This window comes from Anabas testudineus, chromosome 22, assembly GCF_900324465.2.
Source record: "Anabas testudineus chromosome 22, fAnaTes1.2, whole genome shotgun sequence".
Classification (NCBI taxonomy): Eukaryota; Metazoa; Chordata; class Actinopteri; order Anabantiformes; family Anabantidae; genus Anabas; species Anabas testudineus.
The window spans coordinates 19,920,681-19,948,282 of NC_046630.1; the positions used below are offsets into that span (position 1 = coordinate 19,920,681).

Consider the following 27,602-nt stretch of genomic DNA (forward strand, 5'->3'; position numbering starts at 1 on the left):
ATTGAGCAGCGGAGCCGAGAGAGAGCGGATAGGGAGGGGAAATCAGAAAAAGTAGCTATCTGGCCTTTTCCCCTTCGCCAAAAAAACAACGGCTTCGTACCGGAGGATACGAGAAACACCGCGAACGTTTGTGGTCTGCACAGCTCGAGGGGCCAGCGGCGGGAGTGGAGTGTTGGGCTCAGGTCGGTCTCAGTGTCTCAGTGTGTCTAAGTTTGAGAAGTTTCCACCATTGTAGCGACGAGGAGTCCTTTGACGTCAGCACACAGTGTGTGTGTGTGTGTGTGTGTGTGTGTGCGTGTGTGTGTGTGTGTGTGTGTGTGTGTGTGTGTGTGTGTGTGGAAGAACCGAGGCCACGGCCCCGCTAACGGTCCGCTGCTAGCCGCGGCCCCGGCGAGAAACGTGTTCAGGTCCCTGCACGGTAACTTAGGACGGCTGGCATTTTGATGAGGTGTGTGTGTGTGTGTGTGTGTGTGTGTGTGTGTGTGTGTGTGTGGCCGCGCACGCGCACGGGTTATTAGCGAGAGCGCGCTTTCTTGACTCTTGTGAAAGCAGAGTTCCGTTTTTTGTTTTTTTGTTTTTTCTGCTGTGTTTCTTCCCTCTCTGACCTCCAGCAGCGTCCAGCCCGACACAGACGAGCACCCAGAGACGGAGAGGGGGGAGCCCCGGCTAGTGCGGGGCAACAGTTGACTTTCTGTCACCTTTTACTTCGCTGTAACGAAGCGGCACAGCGAGAGCTGGGCGTGTTAACGCAGCTACCAGAGCAGCAAGAAAAGCAAACGTAGCCTCCGGGTGCACATTCTTACACCGCGGAGATGTGCTGTGGGACACAGGAGCGGGCCTAACGCGGATACACGTTTACATGAAGCAGCTCAGTGCTGTCAGTAACGGGCTAGAAGGCGGTCTGCCGTCTGAAAACATGTCCTAAAGCGGGCACAGTGTGCTGTGGGAGGACTGAGTGAGGCCTAATGACAGCTTGCACTCGGCGCTGCAGGGCATGCTGCATGCTGCAGCAGGATGGGACTGCCCTGACGTCCCAGATGTGCAAATGTGAAATAACTAATAGTACCATGGTCATTTTGTCTCAAACTAATGCTACGAGTTTCCTTATTATCTTCTTTCCATCAGCGTAGTTTAAACGAGCCACTCTAAATAGTGATGTCACAGTGTCATAGATGGAGCAGGTGGAGGCGTCCTGAGCTGTTGTTGGGGGTCAGTCAACTCTCAGGTCTGTCAGAGCGCACTTAGGTTCTTTACAGAAGATCTGAGCCAAGTCTTGGACTTGCAGGTCCATCAGGTCTCTAAAGTTTGGACCAATGCTTCTCAGTTGTTCCATATTGTGCAGCATCACACTGTACTTGTAATAACCTGGCAGTGAATAGAAATTCATCACTTTATTTAGCATCATTTAATTTTCTTATGCAGCTGTTCATCAGGTGTTTTAATTTACCAGTGTTTTACTGTTATAGTAAAACTATCCAGACTAAATTATTATCACTTACATGTTATTACTGCATACCACACAGCTCTGTCGAATGCGCTGCACCTGTGCTGGGTCTCCTCTAGCTTGTTTCTTCCACAAACATGTAAATATGGAAGTTCACAGGGATATACAGGATTGTTTCAAACATGCCCACAGTGAGGTGTGCGAGGGTGGATGTGTTTACTCAGTCATCTCAGTGTTTGTTTCTTGTGAAACAGTCAAAGTTGGTGCTTTCCCAAACCACATCTCTTTGGTGATGCATAAGAGTATGAGTTGATGATGATTCTCTGTTTCTCAGTGTAATTTAGACACATTTGGATTTTGGACTGTTGAGCAGACAAAACAAACCAATTTAACACCATCATCATCATGCTCGGGAATGTGTGATGGTCATTTTTTACCTTTTTCACTGCTACTAATGACATTTTGTAAAGAAGGCTATTAAATAATTGACAGGCTTCGTTAGTTAACCAATATGTGGAAAACATTCACACGTTCCATGCTGATCTCAAAGGTGACATAGTCGAACATGTGTAGTAATCTGATGGAAAGACTGCAGTTAGTTACTTTAGTGGTTTTTCATTTAGCCACATGTAAATATATTACTCACCACATGTAAGTGATGATGATACCAAAATCACTGAGTGAAACTTTTTATTGTGAGTTCAACATTTATATAAGAATATCTACAGATGATGTTAGTTCCAGTGTAATCTGTGATGAGTGCATGTCAGTAAGATGATCACTAATTTACGTGCGACAAACAGCCTGTAGATTTAAGGCTCTCCAGGATAGGTGTCAGTGTGTTGTCATAGCCCACTCCCACACCAGTTAAGGAAACCTGCTTTTCATTCCAGCGTGCTGCAGAGATCAGGCTGTAGTGTTTTCACTCAGCCATATTTGGTCAAGACAACATGTGCTGCCACTCCTCCAGCACAAGAAATCATTTGTTTAAGACTTGAGCCAATTCCCAAGCCTGTGTCAGATGCCTGGGGAGTTCAGTCAGACTAGTGAGGACTCTCCAAAGATATTAAAGGTCATATAGAGTAGTAAGTTAGGGTTTAAGTTAGGAAAGTTGTGGCCAAAACATCTGCTGCCACATAAGAAATATGTGCTATTTTACATTACATTTTAGCCAGAAGGTGAGGTATGAATATATTCATCTAGTCCTGGCAATAATCATTACATTTGAGGATTTAGAAATAAAGGAAGTTCATACATGTAAATGAAAAAGAAATATTTAAATTTAAGCTACAGTAACCTTTTTAGAATATGTAAAAAAAATAGAAATATGTTCCACCATAGACTTGGTTCCAAGTCACTTGTGACACTGGCAAAGGTGCAGAGATATCTGCTGCTAAAGGCTTTTGGTTGAAGCACCTCCTTTTAATTAGTCAGAATAGTAAGGATTTCTACTTGATCAGGAAGTTTTGTAACTTCTTATTTATTGTAATATCATAACAACTACTAACTGAAGGGTAAAGGGTAAAGAGAGAAGCAGAGCTGTATCAAAGCAGGTTTATGGACCTTGGCCTAAGTTGCAGATTGTAGATTCTGCTGTAATTGCGGGTTAGACATTTTCAAATGGATGCAAAGTTGTGGCATTGACCACGCTGACTTCTTCAAATGTTGTGTTAGTTCTGGGCTCGTGTTAGTGCTGGTTCACAGATGGTTCAGCTTGCAAACCTTCTAAGATAAAGGTTTGCTTTTCACAGGTTAAAGGTTTACTTTAGAGCCACATCATGAATGTCACTATATATGTTTGCATACATGTCCACCAAAGACACATATTCTCATATAGAGTCTCATATAGACTCATATTGCCAGTTTCTTGACTATGAACAATCGTATTAAAGACACAGTCACGAATGGAGATGCTGAGAAGGCCACATGTAGCTGTTCCTCAGTTTAGTTTAAAAGTTCTTCATGTCATGTTTACTGATTAATCCAAGTTGGAGATTTATGGAAATGAGGATGCATGTAAGAAGAAGGGCATATGCGGATTAGCTTACACTATTGTTGACAATGTGACAAAATCCTAGAGATCAACAAGAATCTGGGAAGAGAACCCACACGCTTGTTGAACTTGTTGACCCCTTAACACTTCTGTAATCTTAGACCTACTCAGTTTATTCTCAGATTTTATCATTGTAAACACATCAAGTTATATTTATATAGTCCAATATGATAAATCACAATTCCCCCCTAAAAGGCCTGTACAGCCATTGATGTACTTTGTTCTGAAGTTAGATAAAAACTTGTACAAAAAACATCTAACATGAAAGAGCATGGATTGCATCTTAGATGAACTTTATAATAGCTGGTGTAAATTATCATTGTCAGTTCATCCAACGTGAAATTGCGAAATATTCTGCAGTGTGATCATGCTGATCCAAAAGATTTGCATCACATTGGTCCATGATGCAATTCACACATAAAATAATATGTCACTGAAATAAATTTTCCTCCAATAAAGTCTCTACTGTTGCCCTCCCCCTTCAGTGCCCTAATGGGCTAACAAGCATTCTGAGCATTCAGTAAGTATTAAGTCTGGCCTCCTCTAGTCCTAGTCTGCTTTTGTCTTGACAGCACACAGAAAACAATTTGCTTTAATGACAAAAGGAATTCATTGATCTTCTTGGAGTGTTCTTGTAACTTACTTTAGTTTCTCAGGCTCTTATCGCGCCTGTACTTGCTCTGAATGTAATACAAAGATTATACAAATAATGCATCCTGGTTTGAAGTGTGGATATAATATAGGCAGGGGCAGCCAAATCGTTTCCCAGGGTGGCCATGTTCTGTGCTGTTGGCATGCCCTTGGGCCAAGTCAACAACCACCATACCATCATTTGCGTGGACTTACGTGGTTTCTTTGTTACTTTGGGCAGTAGCGCTGCGATAGTTGGTGATAAATAGTTTTTTAAATCCACTTCTCTTCTCAAGTGTGTTTGAAGATCCGACAAAACTGGAACAGGGCCCCAGAGGAAGATTGATACCACAATGGTAGGAGTTTTCCAGTCTTGGGGAGTTTTGGCCGACACCTGCACCAAATTGATTAGACCTTGACCAAAGTGAAATACCACTTCATTCTTCAGACTTCAGACTACTTGCTGCACCCTGTGCATCTTTTGTGGAGCAGGATTCATACTGCAGCAGGAGAATGACCCCAGACACACCTTAAAGACTTGAGAGAACTACTTGAAGACCTAAGCAGACCAAGGATTGCTAACTGTCAAGGATCTTCCTCCACAGTCATCTGACCTGACCCTACTGAACATTTATAGGGGCACTTGAAAACTGAGAAAACCAAGCATTCACAAGAAGAATCTTTTCAGATCAATAATAATAACGTGCTGTGTTTTGGACAAAGTTGTGGAGTGCATGCAGAGTTTATATTATGATTTGTAGTGAGACATTTAGTAGTAAATTTGAATAAATGCACAGTAGAGGTGTAAGGTGAGACTTTGACATAGCCCCTAGTGATTGATTTTGACCTGTGAGCACCATTGACACACTTAGGACCATTCAGACTTTACTGACTCACACAGAAACTGGCGCCGCATAGAGCTATAGGAAACCAGTGTTTCATTCTCACTTTCAAATTGATGAATTGAACTGTTGATACTCACATTGTGGCTGATGGTCTGCTCATGTGCGAGATCTTTGATACGACACTAAACTATGCAGACCATTTCATTGTGACATTGAACTACTGAGCTGTTTTAGTAATGTTGCATTTTGTTGGACTGTGAGTAGTTGGTGTGTTAATATTGCAGAAATTTCCACTGTAATGGTTTGTCGAAAGAATAAATAAAGAACGAAAAGCTATTTCAGTTAACAGTTTGAAATCCTGTGTTGAAATAAATGTAAATGCATGCAGGAAACGGCATACACTACACATTGCGTTGTTTTAGTTGACTCCCTTGCAGTTGAAAACAGGCTCTGATTGTAGATGAGATGCTATCTTCCCTCTGCCACAAATTCTCTGCCTCTTCACATTCCTTTATTCCACTGGGACTGGCCACATTTAGTACTTGTCCTGGCTGCTAGTGACATAAGGCTGAATAAAGACCTCTCTTCTTTCTTCTCTCCTCTGTCTCTCTGTCTCTATGTTCTGATGCTGGTATTCCAGAGGAATGTGCAGTTGAATTCCTCTGCTGGGCTGGAGGCAACCGAGCAGCCCTGCAGCATGGGGCTCGTGTTGCCCTGCTAAATACGTTCCAGTACCTCATTTGAACGATGCACAGCAGTGTGGCGCCAGATGCATAAAAGTCTCTGAAATGAAAGTGTCTCTAAGCACAGAGGTATATTTGTCAAGTTCAGACTAACTTTACTCTAACTGTATTCTAAGTTGTTCTAAGTTCAAGATGAGTCGTCAGAAATATTAACATTTTACAGGAAGAGAATTTAGAGATATGTAAATCTAAAATACCCCAAAATAGAAATAGCTGACAGACTACTTCTGTGTCTTTAAGTCCTTTTTGGTTCACAGTAGAGTGTGGATCATGCTGCAATATTTCTGTTCGACCTGACCTGAGCCTGGTGCAGTTGAGTTTGTTTGGTGCTTTTCTAGTGTGGCTGGGATGGATCTATGGTTTGAAATATCAGTCTCCCTTATAAAGCCTAATCTTTTATTAACCTAATCTTAACAGAAAAGTTAAGACTTCATTGTATGGTGGTTAATAAAAATACAAAGCTGAGCTGAAATCAAAGTCTAATTTTAGTTGAATCTTAAGAATAGAATTGAGAAAGTATGTAGATATTTAGTTGAATTTGTATGTGTCCGGGCACAAACGCAGCACTCGGTTCTTATTAATAAATTATTACCCAGGTTCAAGTTGAACAACTTTCCGCTTTAGACTAAAGCTACATGCTAAATTTACTTTGCTGCAAGAGTCCAGATGCTCCTTAAAAATGAAAGTTATTGCACTATAAAGTGTGCAGTACAATCCAGATCTTGAAACGGAATGAATTAGCTGAATTTCTTTTCTTTTTTTTCCCAAGTTCCCTCCTGGATTTCCTGTTTACTCTAGAGTAGTGCCCTGTCAGAACTTTTTCAGTAGTTAATCAGACAGGAAATGAAAGGGCAAAAATGTGGGAGAGTTGAGGGGTGACATGCAGTGTTGAGCTACAGTTGAGGTACTGCTTTATTTTCCCACAGTTAATCAGACACATTTATTTCACTTTTATTCCACCATCAGTCAGGCAGACGTTTACACCCATCACTTTCACTGTCTCTTCAGAAATTGATGTTATGATTTCAGAAAGTTCAAATTGGTTAATTGACTGTACTGAGAGTCAACTGGGCTCCACAAGTGTTTGATTCAGGTTACACTGCTTAAAGGCTAACAGAGGCCGCCAGGTGTTAACAAAGCAAGTAAACGTCCCACCTTAACTGTACATGGGGTGGACAAGTAGACACAATTACAACCTCATCAGATGTAGATCATTGTGACAGTGTCGCAGTGGGGTAAACACAGCTGCATCTAATAATAGGAGCAGATGGCTCAGTTTGATTTAGTTGTTCCGCATCGTGATCTGTTACTCGGACAGCTAATAGGGCTTTCAGAGTGGTGACGCTGACCAAACATTTTATATAATGTTAATATATTTCAGTATTGTTACAACAACATGTATTGAACGGTGTGTACAATAATCAGAGCAACGGTGGCAGCATTTCTTATGACTTTGCTTTTGGTATTTTACTTCCAAACTGTGGCTTCTTGTTTTTGTGGCGACTTGCGATGGCAGTCCATATTGAGGAAAGTAAAAGATGACAGCTAAAATGGGTTAGTCTTATAACAACCCCCAAAAAAGGCTGATGTTAGTTGTACAGAGTGCTCAGGGACTGAGGCAGTATTGTTTTACCCACGTCGGCCTGCAGGGCTGCAAGGCTGCACGTTAGCTCCGTGATCACACAGGAAGTGACAGAAGACCTCATGTGTTGCAAAGACGTGTATGTAATGTGCAGCACTGTGAACTCATAAACTGCTCTTCACCACAGCTTGTTTTACTTTTGATACAGCGCTTGACAGTCAACACTTGTATATGTTGATGAGAAGAGAAGACGGGCTTCGGTTTACCTTTCTGTTATTTCTGTCAACATATTTGCTGAAGAGACAAAGCCAAAATGAGATTATTGACCTAACAGCTGTGGTCTGAGGAGCCTGATAACATATTTTTTCCCTATGTTCTAGAACAAAATAGAGAAATGTTGACTGATTTTTAAATGGGAGAATTACAGTTGCAAGAAAAAGCAAGTGAACTAGATAAACAAACAGAGTGATAATAGATAAAGTAAGTGAAACATTGTTATAAAAACTGTTTGAACCACTTTTGGCAGCAATAAGCAAGCTCTTCCTGTAGCTTTGGATTAGACCCGCACAACATCCAGGAGGAATTTAGGACCATTCTTCCTTTCAGAACTGCTTCAGACAGGTTTTTCAGTCTGGTGTTAACATCTCTCTTCATGTCCTTCCATAGCCTCTCTGTTGGGTTTAGCTCTGGGCTCTGACTGGGCCTCCAAAGGTGTATTCTGTCAGATTTACTCTGATGTTTAGCTTCATTGTTGTGCTGCCTCACCCGGCTTACAGACTGCTTCTCTGACATTATCCTGCACGATTCCCTGATAAAATAGGAATTAATTTTCCCCTCAATGATTACAAGCTGTGCAGGTCCAGAGGCAGCAAAACTGTATACACTTGTATAGTGTATACCTGCATACTTATTCCACTTCCAGTAATTGACTGCGAACTGTTTTGTGGACCAATTCTGAGAAACTGTTTACTGTTTACTGCTGTGTACATAATTTCTTTCCTCTTCTTTATAGCAAGTTTCAGGTAGAGTTCAGGATGGGCCTGTAATGGCATGTTATTTTCATTATAACAAAACAAAATGCCAAAAAAGCATTAAAAAATGGACCAAGATCAGACATCAGATTTGATCAAATTTATCTGTAATCTGTAACGTTTATCTTATTTTATTAAGTGTTTATTTCTAAAGTACATCATAATATATTTTTCTCTACCACTTAGTGGTATTTAAAAGTTGTGACTCTGATGAATGGCATGCTTTTTCTTGGCTTATGTCACAGTTTCACCATCACTAGATAAGAATGTGAGTTGATCTAGCAGAGCATATTTTTCTGTTTTGGTGCTACAGATTATTTTGGTTGTCCGAGGGAAACATTGAGTCAACATTGCTTCTATTTTAGTCTTCAATTTTAGTATTTTAGTTAACAGGGGCCAGTGGTTGTTTTATGACTTACAGTTCAGTTGGCTCCCATGCCAACTGAAGTGTATCTGACTTAAGGACATCTTATGTGAACCTTTAAACCATTCATTTTTTTTTCTATAACTCTCATAAAATGTTATCTTATCTTCAATTAAGAGTATTAACAAATATAATGTGCCTAAAATAATGACAAAATATTCCTGATCTTTCATGTCTTTTCTTGTCTCAATGGTGTTGAATATTCTTCTTTTTGTAAATGATCTGACAGTTGACAGAAACATGTAGAAATAATTTTTCAATCTTTTCCAGCATGGTGAGAATCAACAACAACATACTTTTCCCACTATCACTGAGTTTTTTTTATGGTTGTTCTCAATAAAGACATGAGAGAATTAATTTTGTTTTATTATTTAAGGCACATTATATTTGTTAATATTCTTGACTTAGAGTCATGACAAATTAATGCAGAAAACCATGAAATTCCAAAAGGTTCACATACTTTTTATTGCCACTGTACATCTGCAGTACTTCAAATGTTATTACCTTGAGTAAAATTAATGAATAATATTTGCAGTATTTATGTCTTAGCAATGCATTTAACATATTCTGTTAAAAGCTTAAGGAGCTTGGCTGATGGTTTCTTTAGCCCCTTTAGGTTAAGAATCTTCAGTTACACATGCTGGACTTATCTGCCCTGCAGAGCAGATGTTAAACAAAGTAAAATGTGTTGTTCTGGCATAATAAGATAAGTTATTGTAAATTGCTCTGTTTGTTGTTGGTCAGGCCTGGAAGCCATAAGATACAGGCTAAGATGTTCAATATCTGACTGTTTCAGATAAACCGGATGTATGGCTTCAGTATAACAGTTGACTACTGTCACTTTACAGTGGAAGTCTGGACTGGACTGACAGGAGGTGAAGTCAGCTAAGAGAGGTCTCTAAGCACTTGTGATGTAGAATGTGATGCTTCACAAACCGTATACAGTGCTGGGAGAAAATATATGCCCACCTCCTGACTTCTCTTTTTGTATCTGAATAAACAAACACAATACAAGTTTGCAATTATTGTATTTATTGTAAGGGTAAATACCACTTTTAGTGCAGCACATACATTTTCATAATTATTAATTTCCTTGCCACACCTATAAATTCAATTCAATTCATTTTATTTGTATAGTGCCAAATCACAACAGAAGTCATCTCAAGACACTTTACAGTGTAAGGTTTAAGAACTTTCAGAGTATAATTGTATAGAAAATTATAAAAATAAATATGATATTATGATATATTATAAAAAACCCAACAATCCCATTTAAGCAAGCTTTAGGCAACAGTGGAGAGAAAAAAAAATCTTTAGAGGAACAAACCTCCAGCAGAACCAGGCTCACGGTGGGCAGCCATTTGCCTCGACCGGCATGTATAAATACAGTTACTACCAGCTCCCAAATAAGTCATGATCAGGTAGCTACCGTAGCTAGCCTTAAACACACCCTCTACGCTCTTTCTGATGTGTGTAAGGACGATTTGTCAGTCAACATTCCCTGCAAGGAGTGAACTTCTCCTCGTGTTCACATTATAGCAGCCTTTGAAAAAATGTGCCCCAACATGGTTTAAGTGTCCTGATAACATCAGAATGCAAAAGCAGTGTTTAGGGCAGCGATTATTGTTTTGCTTTCTGCCAGAGTGGACTTTTGTCGTGTCTCTCAAACAGTCTATTGCTCTATTTCCACCTATGCTAGTTGTGCCACAACAGTAGACCAGTTACTGATGGCATATTTGGCACTCATCTTTTGTCTCTTACTTGTTTAAAGTGTTTTCCATGTTCACTGCGGTGAGTAAGAGGGATCTCAGGCTCCAAAGCTGAGAAATAAACAATGTATTTCAACATTTTAACACAGTAGTTAAATTTATACCGCATCACATTTAGTTCAAAAATAATTTTTAAATACATCAGAATATCAGAAAAATACATTTTCAACCACTGTTGTTGTTGTTTCTCCAACACCTGCCATGGTCTCCTCCTTGTATTTGTGCCGTTTTATACTTGAAGTCCTGGAACATATTAGACTCACATTCACCCATTGTTTAGGTTATTTAGATTTGCTGCTAACCAATTTTTGGAAAGAACCTTTTTTTTTTGGACCATGACCCAAGAAGTCGATGGCAGCAAGGGTCTGTCAGCGTAGTTTTTGTGTTCAATAGGGCTGGAATGGCTCAGAAACCAAGACTGAAATCCCTGTGGGGAATGAGAGTGGTGTGTAGATACTACACAAACACTGCCAAGTGCTGTATTTTTTTTACAATTTGTATATCTAAGTCCTCAGCCATAGATCTTCTTCAGTTCTCCACTTTTGAAAGAGGAGAACAGGCCACCTAGTCTGACTTTGTGGCACAGTCCAGAGTGATAAGGCTATAAGTGAAATGATGTGACACAACAGTTCTCCTCAACTCTGGTTCTTGCATGTTGACTTTGACTCCAATGGGCCTTCAGGCTTGTACTATATTGGCACATGTGAGATACAACAGAATGTAAAAAAAGCTGTATGACTAATATAGCAACATATGACAATCACAAGAACCTTGAACCTTCAAAATGAAAATGAAGTGGTTCGGTCAGTTTGTTTTGTGTGCAAACTGCCAACCGCTTCCTTTTCATTTTGAACTGAAAGCATGGAAATAAGTGCAGAGTTGAATTAAACTTAAATGTGCCAGGAAATGCATGTCTGTGATGCAGCATGTACAGCACCAGTATTTATTGGAATGTAGCCATTGTACACATGATTAGTTTCACCAGCCTGTGTTTGTTCAGACACATTGTGTTTGAATGGGAATATTCAGTGTAAAGCTTCAGGTCATGACCCCACATGCTGTTGGCTCACTAATGATAAAGTTAGTTTGTTCACCAGTGAGCAAAGACAACTGTATTTTTTAAACTTTTAAACACCAATTACACCATGCCCCCAGCACAGTATTAAGTAAAGTAAAGTAATTCCCAGAGTCATAGTTGCATGAAAGGGCTATAGAAGTAGTCCCCTAACATCCAACCTCATTTAAATAGATGTATCACCAGCATCTATGACATTTTCATAATTTATAAAATATATAAATCAATGTTTTCCCATCCTCTTTATTGTTTTTTGTCATTTCCCTTTCAAACTAATTGTGATTGGCTGCTATGGCCTTACTGCACCCTTCCTCATTTTTCAGTAACAGCAGTAATTACTGTTGTGACTTGGCACTTCCTCTTTAAGTCAGGGTGGAGCGGGGCGAATTCACAGTGTACACTCTCCCAACATTGCATTTTGGAACAGTATTATCTGTCAGTCTTGGATTTGGGGGTAGTAAATCAGAAGAAGTTGGGAGGGTGTGTGTCCTGTATAACAATATAGCAACTGAACAATAAGAATTCAAGATTGAGGAAGACGGTGTAGCAGCTGTAAGATTCAGAGCTGAATGAGCTATAGATGAGTTGCCTCTTGTTGTTCCTTGCTCCAAACAAGCTGTCCATTGGCTGCAGAGAGGATCCACTGCTCCCAGCTGAATCATAGCTGGGAGGATACACATGGCTGAAATGTCCTTTTATGGCGTTGAAGAGCTTTTTAAAACAGGAAATGACATAAGGAGTTCTGAGCATGATCTTGCAAGAACCCTTTTATTCCAGAGTAGAGGAAGTTTGTCTGGAGATGGAAACCGCTTACGCAGGCAGGACCCCCACAATTTCCCCCCCGGCTCCACACTAAAATAGCAGATTGCAGTGAAGATGGTATTTCATCTATGGCCTCAACACAAAATCACCAACAGAGACGATCTGGAAGCCCTGTTGTGTATCATCATGTTGTGAGCTGCACATGTTACACCCAGAGGCCGTGATGTCATTAAAAACATGTTAGTGCAGACAAATCCAGAGTCAGCCTGTAAAAGATTTACCACAACTAACTTTACTAGGGGTTTTAATTATGTAACAGGGAATGTGATTGGACAAGTTGGGAAAGGTCTTCAAGTTCTTGTGGATGAAGAGTCTTTTTTTTGTTTGTTTTTTTTTTTGGCCCTTATATATTGAATCTTTAAATGCATAGTAAACAGTTAAGAGCATCTTAAGCTTCTGAGCAAATGTGCAAACCACAACACATACAATACAGTGGCTCACTTTATCTAAACTCCCCTCCAAATGTGTTGGAACAGTGAGGCAAGTTCTTTTATTTTTGCTGTAGACTAAAGACTAGACTGGGTTTGACAGCAAAATATGATTATGAGACAAAAGATCGAGATCAGCTTTCTAGATTCCAGGTGGTTATGTCTGGATCTGATACACAACATAGAAGATAGCACCTTTGTTTAAACCCAGTATTGGAACAGACAGACTTAAAGTAGATTAAAGTCAATAAGACTAGGTATTGCTTACAATAACTGTATCAAACCTGTGTCCCACTGATATCACCAATTTTTTTCATTCTTCCTTTGTGATGCTTTCACTGCAGACTCTTTCAGTTGTTGTTTGTTTTGGGTGGTTACTCCCTTGAGTCTCCTGTTTAGCAGGTAAAATGCACTATAGGCATTAATTCTGTAGACTGACTAGGCCAGTCTAAAACTGTTCACTTCTTGCCCCTGATGAACTTTGATGAACTTTGGTGCTTTGGCAGTGTGTTTTGGATCATTGGGTCTTGCTGCATCTTTCTTTTAAATTAACAGACAAATTTTTTTGAATTCTGAGTTCATTTGGCCGCTTCCATCATGTGTTCCATCATTAATGAAGATTATTAAGCCTGTCACAGAAGCCATGTAGCCCAAGCCATGACAATACCTTCACTGTGTTTCACAGATAGGCTTGTATGTTTTGGATCACGAGCAGATCCCAAACTTTAGCCTTTCCATCAAATTGATAAAGGTTCATCTTTGACTCGTGAGTCCATAAAACATAGTCATAGGGGTTTGCATATTCTGGTTCTACTGCAAACAGTAGATTGTGATACCTTTACTCCTGCCCTCTAGAGGTCGTTGGTTTAATGCCACTAAGTTTAACAACTTTCTTCCCAGCTCTCACAATGTTTCTGTCATCAACTGCTGTGTTTTTCTTAGTCTACCCAATCAACGTTTGTTATTTAGTTCTTCAATGGTAAAGCAAAAAGTGTTTCAAATCTTTTCAAATTTTCATATTAAGGTTATTGTTAGGGTCATAGCAGTTTGACCCTGTTATGCATGTTTGTGCTAGTTTGTTTAACCAAGAAAGTTTATATTTAAGCAAAAAGAGACTTTGCGTGGTACAAGTGTCGATTAATGCTTCCCTCAAAAGCTGGTGCAACGATAACCCTAACCACTTATTTAGCAGTTAGTTCACTGACATATTTATGAAGACAAAAAACATAAAGTAGAACTAGTAGTTTTTATGTTTTGAACTAAACCTGTAATGTTTGGTCTCGCCTGTTTTCTTTGTCTACAGCAGTAGACAGGTCCACAGCGCTCATGCAGAGGACCGCATACTTGCGCCTTTGCAGGAAGCTTGTTCCACTCTTCAAGTAGAACTGCGTCAATTAATTTTACTGTTGTAACAGCGGTTACATAAGCTGTGGTCACGAAAGAAAATAGTGGGTTTGCCTGAAGTCGTGAACTTACAGGATAATAAATAGCTGGCGAGTCTGATTATTAGTTTCTGTGCATAAAGATGTGCGAACACTTGTATCATCAGTAAAAGATTTGTGGGCTGACTGAAGTGATTGTCACCTAACGTGCATTTGTCTTTCCACAGCCAGGGAGAAGAAATCCAGAGTGGAACATCTGACTGGGCAGGAGGTCTGTCACTCAAACATCAGTTTACATCAGGTAGTCACTGCACTCACTTCCTGTCTCAATAAGATATTAGTGAACTGAAATTGAACAGCAAAATGTTCGAAAGAGAGTCCTGTATCACTTATAAGCTACAATTTGGACAGCTCTGTGAGAACAACTCTCACATTTTGTGTAAATGCTTGACCAGCAGAACTTTAAATAGCTGAACGAGAAAAAGTGTCAGTAACATCCTCATTGTGGGTTATGTGGCTGTGCTTGTTTTTCCCTCACTAAGGCCTAATAATGGACTTAAGGGCAAGTTGAACTTTATCATTCAGCTCTTGTGTCAGTGTTTGGAGGGTGTAATACTGTACGCTTAAGATTTCCTGACAAGGCTCAGTTTTTCTGCTTATTTTCTAGTTAAGTTTGGCTTATTGTTTACAATAAGCCAGCACTCATTCTGATAGCAGTAACTTGACATCTGATCCCCTGCTGCACGCCACAGACGTCCTGTCATCAAGCAGGGAGCCAGAAGAAGGAGGAACTGATAGTGATACAATGTCAGCAGGATGTGAAGCTGAGGCTGTCAGGGAATCTGTGTTGTGACATTTAATCCCTCTTAGCTGTGATGCCAACACATGCCACACAGTTTTTGCTCTTCATGCTGTCACTCTGCAGCTGACATGTTACTCCTGGTCTTTACTCCACGTCACAACCCAACACCCTGCTCTACAGTCCCTCCAGCTATTATTTCAACCCCTAATGACTCTATTCCCACCTTCTTTTCTAAAATCCAGTAATAAAATTTGTTAACTATTTTCTGTTACTTTGTAGAAGGTTGCTCTAACCAGTAATCATAAGTTAATTAGCTCAGCTCTGCCATTTGATTCAGCCAATAAATAACCCTGAGGCGCTCCAGTACAGCAGCCCTGCTCATCACGTCTGCCTGCATCCAAGTTTATCCGAGTTATGTAGAAACAGATCAAGTGGCGAGAGTAATACTGTCATCAGAGACAGTGATAGCCTGGTAAAGTCCCTCTGTCTCTGTCTCTCCCTCTGCCTGTCCAGGCTTACATGATCGAGGGGGTCACATTAGCCATATCAGTTTTTACACTCTGAAATGATGACAGCAGTGCTACAACAGGGAATAGAGGTTAGTAGGGCAGGACCAACCAAGTGGAAGTCTGTTTGTTATTATAATCATTGTGCACATTATGCAGTGTACAAACGTGTCTTTCCTCAGCCAAAAGCTCCTAAAAGAAGAAAAAAGAAAAACAAACAAAACAAAAACCTGAGCTATGTACAGAATTGTGGATTTGGAGAACGGTTCCACCCCTCACTCAGTGGCCATTAAGCAACCACTCTGCTCTGATTGTACAGTAAAATGAAGGTGCGGAAAACTCCTTATCTTAGCCTAGCACAAACACTGGAGAGTTGTAAGAAAATGGACTTCCAGAAGCTCTGTTGTTCATACATTGTAAGTACAAATATGTTGACTTGTCTACTTTTTGGGGAATCGTGCAGGTGTGAGTTGGGTGAAGGTGCACAGCAGCAAACATGGTGGCCCTGTCACTAAAGATCGGCGTGGGGAATGTGGTGAAGACAATGCAGTTTGAGCCCTCCACCATGGTGTATGATGCCTGCCGCATCATCAGGGAAAGAGTCCCAGAGGCACAGCTCGGCCAGCGTGAGTTCTTTTGCCACACACACGCGCGCACACACACACACACACACACACACACACACACAAAACAAACTTACATGATCTTCTACAAAACTGTGGGAAAGAAAACTGGGTCTGACAGTTTCTGTAGCCATCACTTATCATTGCTATAATTCATATCATATCTGTGATTGGCCAGACATGCATAAGTGAGAACAAGCTGCTGTTAAAGTTCTGTCAGCTCTTTTTATCTTGTTTGATAAAACTATTTGACACTTTATCATGTGAACAGTTATGAATGTCAGCAGAGACTGACCATGCTAAATATGAATATTATTACAAGTTTTCTTTGTATGTGTCTATAAAGCCATTGCATGAAGTGAAAGCTTAGAAATAAGATCCTAGTGTCTCTCCTGCATGGTTGCTGCCAGGCTGCTAATTGAAGTATTGAAAGTAGATTTGTATTGTGTCCACAGTTGTGTTCAGAATAAAAAATGTAGAATAACACCACAGTGAATCATTAAGGTTGGGTTTAGTAAAATATTTGTTTGGAGAGTTACTTCTTGTCATTAGGTTGGCACCTGGCCACTGGCTGGAATCTTTGTGGTGCCATCACAAAAGTGTGCCACTTTTTGGCCCAGCCTGATATGTCTCTGCCCCTAAACTGAAATAAAACATGTCAGTCATGTCATCTCAGTAGTTTCTTTTTTAGATTTGGGCTAATTATAGTCACTTTAATCAATTATTGTACCAGGTGTTTTTTCTTGTAGGTGAAGAGTTGGTCACAGGCTGTGTTCAGAACTTTCATGTTGTGAACATGGGGCTGGAAATAAGTCACTAGATAATATGCACCCTGTGTGCCTGATGTTAGCATTAGGAGTAATAGAGTACTGATTATATGCTTTTCTAGGTTGGCTGTGGCCTGAATGTATGATAGTATTCTTTTTTTATTATTAATGAAAACACTGGCTTGCCAGGTCTTACAACAGCTGTTTTCTTTTTGAACATATTTCTTGCTTTTTGAAGATTATTTCTTCTTTTTTCTTTTTTGTTTCCTACAATGCAGCAGTGGTTTGGGGTTATTACCATATGTCCAAATAAAGAAGTCCTGATTCAACAGGCAAACATCCAGCGCTAGCATGGCACATTGTAAAACGGTAGTAATCAAACCTATGATTTTACACAGCATGTAAAACACAGCTTCAGAGCCTGCAAACTACTGTTGAGTCAGCTACAAGCTCAAGAGCCAGTTAGTTACTGTTACTGTAAACCGAGAATGGCTCTGTGCTCCACATCTGCATGTGTGCAGACTTATGTCTTACATAAGCTGTTTCAACAGCAGCTTTGTGTGTTACATGTTCCAACCTGTAATTCATTTCATATTTAAGATGACTGTCTGATTCAACAATTAGTTTCTAGTCTCCAACCTAATAAATGGTCCGTGTCCCCAGTCTTTCCCTCAACAGACAGCGCGTCACAGTTTAGAAAGTGTAACCTGACATGCTTACAATAGATGTATCTGTTGAAACAATCAGGGATGTTACAGTGATCCACTGACCTGGTTAACATGGAAAGAGACAATGGAGCGCATATTAGATGAGCCTTTCTACCAGTAAACACTCTGCTGTGAATCACTCAGTGTTAATGTTTCCTCTTGCAGCCAATGACTATGGGCTGTTTCTGTCTGATGATGATCCCAAGAAAGGGATCTGGCTGGAGGCAGGAAAGGCCCTGGACTACTATATGTTGAGGAATGGGGTGAGTAATTTTAGCACACATATACCCCTAAATGCTACATATATGTGACACATAGTTTAACAGACTTGTCTACTCTGTCTGTCAGGACACCCTGGAGTACAAGAAGAAGCAGAGGCCTCTAAAGATCCGCATGCTGGACGGCACAGTGAAGACCGTCATGGTGGACGACTCCAAGATTGTCAGCGACATACTTATGACCATCTGTGCTAGAATAGGTGCGGGTGAAAGACTGCCTGCCCACTGGTTGATTTCTGCTCTGATGTCTTTCTGCTTGTTTATGCATCAGTGTGTCACTTCCAGAACAAGGGCTGGTACCAGTGCTGGTCTAGATAGCTATGTTTAGTGATTAAAACAGGATAATGTTTAAATAAAAGAAAAAGAGGAGGAAATGTCTACCAGATATTTTATATATATATATATATATATATACATATACAGTACTGTGCAAAAGACACCATTAAATGTTTATTTGGTTTGGTAGTGCTATTATAACTATATACCTATTTATATTGTAGTCAATATAAAATCACTTGATTAGAATACAGCTAGTGTACATAGGACATATGGTCACAGTGATAAAAAACACAAAAATATCAGACTGAACATGTTTTTTTTACATTATATTGGCTAAAGTGACAAATAATAAGTGTAACGGCAAAAACAGAAGTGGAAGATCTGATGAGAAGGAAATTTTTTATAAAAAAAATAGCTTGTCCTGCTGTGTAAAATGTAAAATATATGACATATAGTCTCTTGATTTGTTTGTATGTCAGGCATCACAAACTATGACGAGTACTCACTGGTGCGAGACATTGGAGAGGAGAAGAAGGAGGAGACCACAGGAACTCTAAAGAAAGACAAGACTCTGCTCAGGGATGACAAGAAGATGGAGAAATTGAAGCAGAAACTTCACACAGATGATGAGTGTATGACAAACACACACACACACACACACACACACACACACACACACACACACACACACACAGTGAGTCAATCTCCTATTTGTGTTGCATCATACAGCTTCTTTGTGATCCTATTACTCACTGAGTCTCTGGATGGTGTAAGTTGCCTTAATGAATAATATTCCATTAATTCACAATACACACAGTCCCTGTAAACACCATCTGTTCAGAGGCTGAAAGCACAGGAGCTGATTTTATAAACACCATGAGAGTTAAAATTAAGATATAAGCTGTACTGATTGGTAACTGACACCTTAAATGGAATATCTTCTTAAAGAACAGCAGGTCAATGCCACTTGTCACATGTTTCCATGCTCAATAACACAGGGAACTTTACGATTTTCCTTTAAATGTCACTTTCTGCTCTTGTCAGTGAACTGGTTGGACCATGGCAGAACATTGAGGGAACAGGGTGTGGAAGAGACAGAGATGTTGCTATTGAGGAGGAAGTTCTTCTACTCAGACCAGAACGTGGATTCCAGAGACCCTGTCCAGCTCAACCTGCTTTATGTCCAGGTACACAAACTGCTAATTAATGTTTGTCATGTGTTCATGGACATGCCAGACTTTTTCCTCTATACTACTGTAATACTCTAAATAGCAGCACTTAAAGCCAAAGAACAACTGTAAGCATGAGTCTTTTAAATGAACTTAGATCACCAAGGACAATGTACTGAAGTTATCTCTTCCAGCTAATTAGAATCAACTATACTTCATGACTGTCTGCTTTTATTGCTGCTAATAATGCGGTTGGACAGTGAAATGATAGAGCGGGAGGGAGAGAGCGGGGTTTGAATCCTAGTTGTGAGTCCTTAGGCAAAACCGCCTTACACTTACCCTGCCTTTGCCTTGTACCTTGTACCCTACTAAGTCGCTTTGTATAAAACCATCTGCCACATGACTAAATTACTAAATGTAAACGTCATTGATGCGAAAGATGATGTTGTTTGTGTGTGTGTGTGTGTGTGTGTGTGTGTGTGTGTGTGTGTGTGTGTGTGTGTGAACAGGCCCGTGACGACATTCTGAATGGATCTCATCCTGTCTCCTTTGACATGGCCTGTGAGTTTGCAGGATATCAGTGTCAGATTCAGTTTGGCGACCACAACGAGTCCAAACACAAGCCTGGATTCTTGGAGTGAGCTCTGCCTTTTTTTCCATACTCACTGTTATTTCTATTTTACGTGCAACCTACGTACAATTTAACTTTTCTTTCTCTTTCATCTTGATGCTGGTTTGATTTTAGTTTACGTTTTTCTCCTCAGTTTAAAGGAGTTCCTTCCCAAAGAGTACATCAAGAACAAAGGAGAGAAGAAGATCTTCCAGGTAAAAAAAAAAATCTACTGTTACACACTTTAAATTGATAAAGATGGTATTTTTTCCCACTAATCTGTGCTGAGCAGTCCATAGTGAAAATGGGTTTTTATGTGTTTACACTTACTTACTCAGTGCTACTCTGAGTTGATGTCCTCCTCTGATTGTTTGTCTGCTCTCTGCAGGCCCATAAAAACTGCCAGAACATGACAGAGATCGAGGCAAAAGTCAGCTACGTGAAGCAGGCCAGGTCTCTGAAAACCTACGGAGTGTCATTCTTTCTGGTCAAGGTGAGAACCCAGTTATCACAGTGGCTTGATATAATGCTTTTACAATGAGTGATGCCACCTCTTCTAGAAATACATTTCAAGAGCACTTCTTCACATGCAACTCTTTCTTAGAGCCACACTAGTATACAAAACTTTATAGGATTTCTGTCGCTAGGCTCCAACTTTCCAGGCGGCTCTGACTGTCCTGACCAGCTTGAGTGTACTTAGGACAGTTATTGTAGGTTTACCAATCAGACAGAGATGTAAAGATATAAATACAAGACTGATCAACTTTTATTCTTTTGTGTAAGGCACTGGTTGACTTATTTGTTTGTTTGTATGTTACAAAAACTAGTAATATTAAGTAGGTCAGTATGAAAGCATCGCAGAGAAGCGCGTAAGTGAGTGTTTCAGAAGTAAGAATTGGCTGAAGTTCATGGCCCTGTGAACGACTCAGTATAAAATGGCAATGAATTTTGGAATTTCATCATTTACTGTTATAAGGTTTCACAGAATCCCAAAAGGGACAAGGCTGAAAACAATATTGAATGAGCATGATCTCTGGGCCCTCAGACTGCATTCTGTTAAAAACAGAATCAATCACTGCATGACCTCAGGAACACCTTTGAAAATGGTGTGGGGAAATATAACAAATACTCATGGGCTGTTAACATTGCTGCTTTATTTCCAAACTGACATTCTGTTTCCTTCAACCTTCTGCAGGAAAAGATGAAAGGCAAGAACAAACTTGTGCCTCGTTTGCTGGGTATCACCAAAGAGAGTGTGATGAGGGTGGACGAGAAGACCAAGGAGGTGATCCAGGAGTGGAACCTAACTAATATCAAACGCTGGGCTGCTTCGCCCAAGAGTTTCACCTTGGTGAGTTCTTCACAGAAAGACAGAACATGTCCCTGACTGTGAGCTAAGTAAGAGTTCTCATTGTGCCAGTTTACTTCCAGAGCTAACAAAGGGAGCATTGTATAAAAACTGACATGATGAATTTGAGCAGCGTGTCTGAGCTCACCCTCCCGTTGTCTCAGTACAGCACCATCAGCGGTGTTGGGCCATAATATGCTGTGATTGCCTGTGATACCTGTTGTAACTTCAAGAGAATAATTCAACATGTGTGGTCATGCTTGTGTCTAAAGAGGAAATACCGTTTGAAAAACCTCTGTGTTTTGCAACTGTAGGTCATATGTCTTTATGGTTTTAAATCCTGCTATACACCATGTGGATGTTAGTGCCTCCCTGGAATCCCTCCCTTCCTCACTTTGACTCAACAATAAAAATCAAGTCAGAAGCTCAGGCAGACATGTTTATGGCTACATTAAGACTACTTAATAACACAAGAAAAGTCTAAAGCATTAGAGATGTGTTTCAGCAAGATGCAGTCAGCCATCAGTCATCCGAAGAATGAGCTGAGGAAAGGATTTGTGGTTGCCTGTCTACATTTCATTTTGTACTTGAGAAACACATAAAAAATATGTTGGTCCAATTGTGTGTAGTGGAAAAACCGCAGGTTGTCAGGGACAACAGTATATGTTTATAGCCTAATGAAACGTCTCCTCGCATAATGTGAAGAACAATTCCTATTACTTTTATAACCGTTACAATGTTTTATTTACCCTGTATCGTGGGTAATCTCACATGTTATACTTTGAGCAGGAAAAATATTTCTTTTGGTAGAAAATCCCTATTCATCAACAAGAAAGACCATTTCTGTTTTCTCTTAGACATATGCTACTAAATCATGGCTACAAACTCTACTGAGAATCATAAATTGTGTTCTTTTCATCTGAGGTTGTTGTGTGTTCTTCTTTCAGGACTTTGGAGACTACCAGGATGGATACTACTCTGTGCAGACCACTGAGGGAGAGCAGATCGCTCAGCTTATTGCTGGTTACATCGACATCATCCTCAAAAAGGTAACAGCCACTAATATGGAACCAGCATTACACATTACATGACATATTAAAAGATCATTTCTGCTGCAGTTGATGGGCTGTATGCTTATTATAGAAAAACAGCCAAACGGACATCAAGGTAACAGTGTGATCTGCAGCTTTAGTACACACTTTAATAAGGGGGGAGTAATAATGTCTTTTTATCCAGTACACCCCCAGGGTGATGTTGTAAACAAGGATGCCAGTTGCTTCATATGGTTTCTAGATAATAAAATATCTGGGCCTTCCCTATATGAAAATATCGGTCTAGCTGAAAAACAGGTGACATCATCTGTTCTACCAGAACTACACCCTCCATAATGTGAGCAATGAGATGACATCTAAACTAAAAAGCTGATTATGTCATGGATGACTCACAAGCAGAAATGTATTTTAATCTTTGGAGGGCAGAGGGACATTTAATATTATTGGCACACACACATATATATATATATATATATATATATATATATATATAGAATCAGTTGTCAATAGTGGTAAGATCATCCTCCTCCATATGGGAGATTGGGGTTCAAATCCTGACTGTGGCCTACCTCTACTAGGGGTCCACAGGCAGGACCTGCTTACATTTACCTTGTCTCACTTGTAAGTGGCTTTGAATAAAAGCATCTGCTAAATGACTAAATGTAAATGTAAATATCATAAAGTGATTAAAGTCAGCTCTACCCTTAGTAGTAGTAACACAGGTCTGTGTCCTTATGTTGATTACTGTAGGATATATAGTAAAAATATATACAATGTAATTACTTTATTTTTGTATTGCCATAGTTTTCAACTATTTCAGAGTTTGTTGAACAAATCTGATGTCATTACTGCCTGTCCACAGAAAAAGAGCAAAGACCACTTTGGCATGGAGGGAGATGAAGAGTCAGTCTTGCTGGAAGACTCTGTGTCACCTAAGAAGTAAGTTGTGTTATTGAGTGTCACCTGTCTACTGTAGTTATAACCTAGAACAGTCATAACCAACCCTCAAGAATCACAAACGGAAACAGTTTATTGGTACAGTACAGGACACTTTACAGGACTAGGAATTTGTGTTGATGTCAGGTGCAGACACAGAGTCAAAGATATGAAGTCAGGAAGGGATACCTAGATAAAGAAAACAAAAATTTGAATGTTTCAATTCAATTCAATTCAGTTTTATTTGTACCAAATCACAACAGAAGTCATCTCAAGGCCCTTTACAGTGTTTAAGGTTTAAGACCTTACAGAGTATAACTGTATAGAAACAAAATGTGACACGATAACAAGGTAAAAACAAATCCTGTAGTGCAAGATGAACATGCCATATATAAATATGAAATACGTAAACATCAGACAAGATAGAATAAATGAAACTAAATACAGCAAAGATTATGTACAGAAAAAGTCATCCAGGTAATGAGAAGGGGGGTAGGGCAGGGTTCGCTGGAAAACAAGAGGGATAGTGGCTCGTGAGGACCAGGGTTGGCTACCCCTGATCTAGACAGCTGAAAGTGGTAAGAATGCTAACACACTGATGGGACTTTGGACGTTGTTTATTTCCAGGTCTACAGTGCTGCAGCAGCAGTTCAATAAGGTGGGCAAGGTGGAGACCGGCTCAGTGGCCCTGCCAGCCATCATGCGCTCGGGGGCTGGAGGACCAGAGAGCTTCCAAATGGGCTCCATGCCTCAGGCCAAGCAGCACATCACCAGTGGACAGATGCACCGAGGACACATGCCTCCACTGGTACAACAAAAGTGCTTTTCAAAATTTTTAACTGACAGAATGAAACTAAGCTTCATTTTATACCTTCTGCAAGTTTACAAATCCATCATGACGCCTTTGAAAACACAACCTGCTCAGCAGTCATTACATAAAGAACAGCAATATGATTATTTCAGAGGAGGGTTGAGTCAGAATGGGAGCTGGATTAAGCTTCTATAATAAAGTCGGAATGCTTATCTAAATCCCGAGTTTTAAGAAAATTCTAGAGGGAGACCACTTTGATTGGCTGATCAGCTTTGCAAATCACATAAAATAGTGGACCCCAGTGTCATTTATAAGGCAACATGAGGCAATGCATTAGGTCTTTCTGCATTTAAGAGCGGCCTGTAGATAAATCTGCTGCTGAAATATACAAAAATTGTGTTCCATCCTCTTTGAGTAATATTTTGTGTGTCCATAGACTTCAGCACAGCAAGCCCTGACTGGAACCATCAACTCTAGTATGCAGGCCGTCCAGGCGGCCCAGGCCTCTCTGGATGACGTGGATGGCCTGCCCCCACTTGGAACAGACGCTGTGAGATTGAACTCCCTTATTCTAATTCCAAGTGGATTCATTTCACTTTTGGTTCAGTATGAATACTGAGCAGGCTATTCCACATCTTTGTGGTGAGAGGATTTTGTTTTTCTTTGTTAAAGGCATCCCAAGCTTGGCGCAAAAACAAGATGGATGAGTCCAAACATGAGATCCACTCCCAGGTGGATGCCATCACAGCAGGCACCGCCTCCATGGTCAACCTCACTGCAGGTAGAAACACTGGAACACTGGCTGTTTTTATCTTCACCAGCTAAGAAAATTCAGAATACTATATATATATATACTACATATACTGCATATAACCATTTTCACATATGGACTTCAGAACTTAAAATTTAAAACCAGTTCAGACATTGTCCAGAGTTACTCTTTTACACATGTTGCCTTTTTGGATTTGACAAGGTAGGTGACAAGGTGGGTAGAGTGTTCAGGAGACACAATGTGAAAAAGGATACTGGGGATATAAGTGTTGGTTTTGTGGTTTACGGCACATTGTTTCTATATGACTAGAAGAAGTCGTATGTATATAACCCCTATTTCCTGAAGCAGAGAAGTGTGGTACAATACCACAAAGCGTGGTAAACATTTCCCATACTTTCTGGTGTTGTGCAAAAATGATAGACTGAAAGGGAGTGTGTGTGTGTGTCAACACGCCCCTGACTTGCTGTGAATTCTCTGTGCAATTGTCGCCTTTAGTTTTCAGGGAACTGGAACGGTAGTTTCTGTTTAATGTCTGGGCCAACTGACTTAGACACCTGTGTTCCCGCGTATAGCTCAGACGAGTAATGACTAGAGAAGTTCAGGTTTTCAGTGTCTGAAAATGCCTGCAGAGGACTCAGATGATGTGGTTCACCACATTTTGTCCTTATTGCTTACAGTATTATTTATTTTCTGTACTTCGACCTCACCATGGTCATGACAGTACTTTAAAATGTATCATGTTATGCTAAGTTAACCACAAGAATCTCTGATTCTTATTCATTTATCCATATTACATATTAAAGACATGTGTAGATACAATTTTATTTCATGTATTATTCAAAGCTCAAAGCTTGTTAATTACCAGTGTTGGACAAGGAGACAACTCTGTATCTATGATGTATCATCAGTGAGTAGGTCTTAAAAAAGCTGATTATTAAAGACAGCGCAAGAATATTGCAGAAGTAGAACCATTTTACAAGGGAGAAAAGACCGAATAGAAGAACTGAAACTTTTACTTGCTATATATTGTGTTTGCTGCGATATCTACCAAACCTACTATCTATCCATAGATCCAACTACTGCAGTATAATGAAACATAAGCACATTCCACAATGATGTTTTTGTTTTTTGTTTTTTCTTCAGTTTCTAACATGCTTTATGTCTCTTGTCATAATCATGTTTCTAATGCCAATGTACAATGTGACAGTTATCACTCTACTTGTCCTCAGGTGACCCAGCAGAAACAGACTACACAGCAGTGGGCTGCGCCGTTACCACAATCTCTTCCAACCTGACAGAGATGTCCAAAGGCGTTAAACTGCTGGCAGCGCTCATGGAGGATGAAGGTGGAAGTGGGCAGCAGCTGCTGGGTGCTGCCAAGAACTTGGCCTTCGCTGTCTCTGAGATGCTGAAGACCGCTCAGCCTGCAAACACAGAGGTACCCAGCCAAACTAAGGGGCACTTTTGTATTAAAATGTCATGTGTGTGTACTTTCAAGTTTGTGAACATATTATATTTTGGTTTTAGCCACGTCAGAACCTGCTCCAGGCTGCAGGAAATGTGGGCCAGGCCAGCGGAGAGCTGCTGTCACACATAGGAGAGACTGACACTGATCCACAGTTCCAGGTGTGTTCACCATAACTTTAAACAGTGCAATGTTTCATTCTTGCATTGTAGCACTTCGGAAGTTCTGTAGTTAACTTGCTTGAGGTTCTTAAAGACATTTCACCGCTCTTAAAAAAGGTTTTCTTCAGTTTTGCTTTAAGATGAAGATTAAAAGGGGTAAAGGTCGTCCTCTACCTCAAACTGGAATGTCCATGGCTTAACCTAACATAACTTACCCCTAATGTAATGCAGTACTGTCAGTCATAGCGTGTCAGTTGGGGATAATGTGTGACTTTAACAACCCTTAAGTTGTTCATGACTTATTGACTCCACACAGTTAAATACTTCTGACTTTCAACCAGTCCATTAGACCTGAAGAGACACCTTTGAGACCCCCAAGGAAGTCCAGTTGTCACTGAGGGCGTTAGGGACTCCCCTCTTCCAAACCAGCTTCTCAGGCAATGCCTAGCAATAAAACAATGAGTACAAGAAGTTTAGAACTGGAGTCTTTGGTTATCTTGCAAAACAGTACCCTGTGTTTCCTCTGTTTCACTTCTGTATTTGACAGTTTCTAGGTAAAGGATCGTTCAGGGGGGGAAGATGGAGAGTGTCCTCTAATTGTCAAATGCTGGTAACAAAAGTGTCTTTAAGACAAATGCTTCTTTCTAAAGCATCAACCAAGTCAATCTCTTAGTCGACAATATACAGCGGCAAGTAATCCAGGCCAACAAAATCTTAATGCAATCATAATTACAATCATAATCATAATTATCAATCAATCATGATAATTCTATTGAAATTCATGTTGGCACCAGGTGACAGAGGTAGTTGAACTGTTCTTTGTTCTTTGCTCTTGAATCATTCATATAAATTACCCACTGTCATGTGAAGTCAGGTATTTACTGTATGTGTTGGACAGTATTCCTCTAGCTATTTACAGACATGCATTACAACCCTGAACTTATCTGGACGTTACCAGGTGGAGCTGCATGTACTGTAAGGATGCAACTGTTTAAGTTGGAAGTGGACATTAAATAACCGTTATCCTGTAAGCTTGCTAGCACAAAGTCGGATGAATGTTCGATTGAACCCATGTGCGAATAGAGCAG

At 40.1% G+C, this 27,602-nt stretch overlaps 1 protein-coding gene across 2 annotated transcripts in view; it reads left to right on the forward strand.

The window, feature by feature from the left end:
- tln1 (talin 1) overlaps window positions 1–27,602 on the forward strand; it is a 52,525-nt gene continuing 24,923 nt past the window's right edge. The window contains exons 1-19 of one of the 2 annotated variants that reach the window (XM_026340110.1): window positions 1–182; window positions 14,456–14,529; window positions 16,000–16,162; window positions 17,799–17,896; window positions 17,982–18,111; window positions 18,670–18,822; window positions 19,235–19,377; window positions 19,869–19,996; window positions 20,124–20,184; window positions 20,358–20,462; window positions 21,165–21,320; window positions 22,265–22,366; window positions 23,232–23,308; window positions 23,933–24,113; window positions 24,553–24,666; window positions 24,789–24,897; window positions 26,118–26,326; window positions 26,416–26,514; window positions 27,062–27,124. In XM_026340110.1, the coding sequence (XP_026195895.1) occupies window positions 16,033–16,162; window positions 17,799–17,896; window positions 17,982–18,111; window positions 18,670–18,822; window positions 19,235–19,377; window positions 19,869–19,996; window positions 20,124–20,184; window positions 20,358–20,462; window positions 21,165–21,320; window positions 22,265–22,366; window positions 23,232–23,308; window positions 23,933–24,113; window positions 24,553–24,666; window positions 24,789–24,897; window positions 26,118–26,326; window positions 26,416–26,514; window positions 27,062–27,124 (2,058 nt within the window). In that variant the 5' untranslated portion in view covers window positions 1–182; window positions 14,456–14,529; window positions 16,000–16,032. The remainder of the gene's footprint in view (window positions 183–14,455; window positions 14,530–15,999; window positions 16,163–17,798; window positions 17,897–17,981; window positions 18,112–18,669; window positions 18,823–19,234; window positions 19,378–19,868; window positions 19,997–20,123; window positions 20,185–20,357; window positions 20,463–21,164; window positions 21,321–22,264; window positions 22,367–23,231; window positions 23,309–23,932; window positions 24,114–24,552; window positions 24,667–24,788; window positions 24,898–26,117; window positions 26,327–26,415; window positions 26,515–27,061; window positions 27,125–27,602) is intronic. The other variant, XM_026340111.1, reaches the window with a different exon arrangement.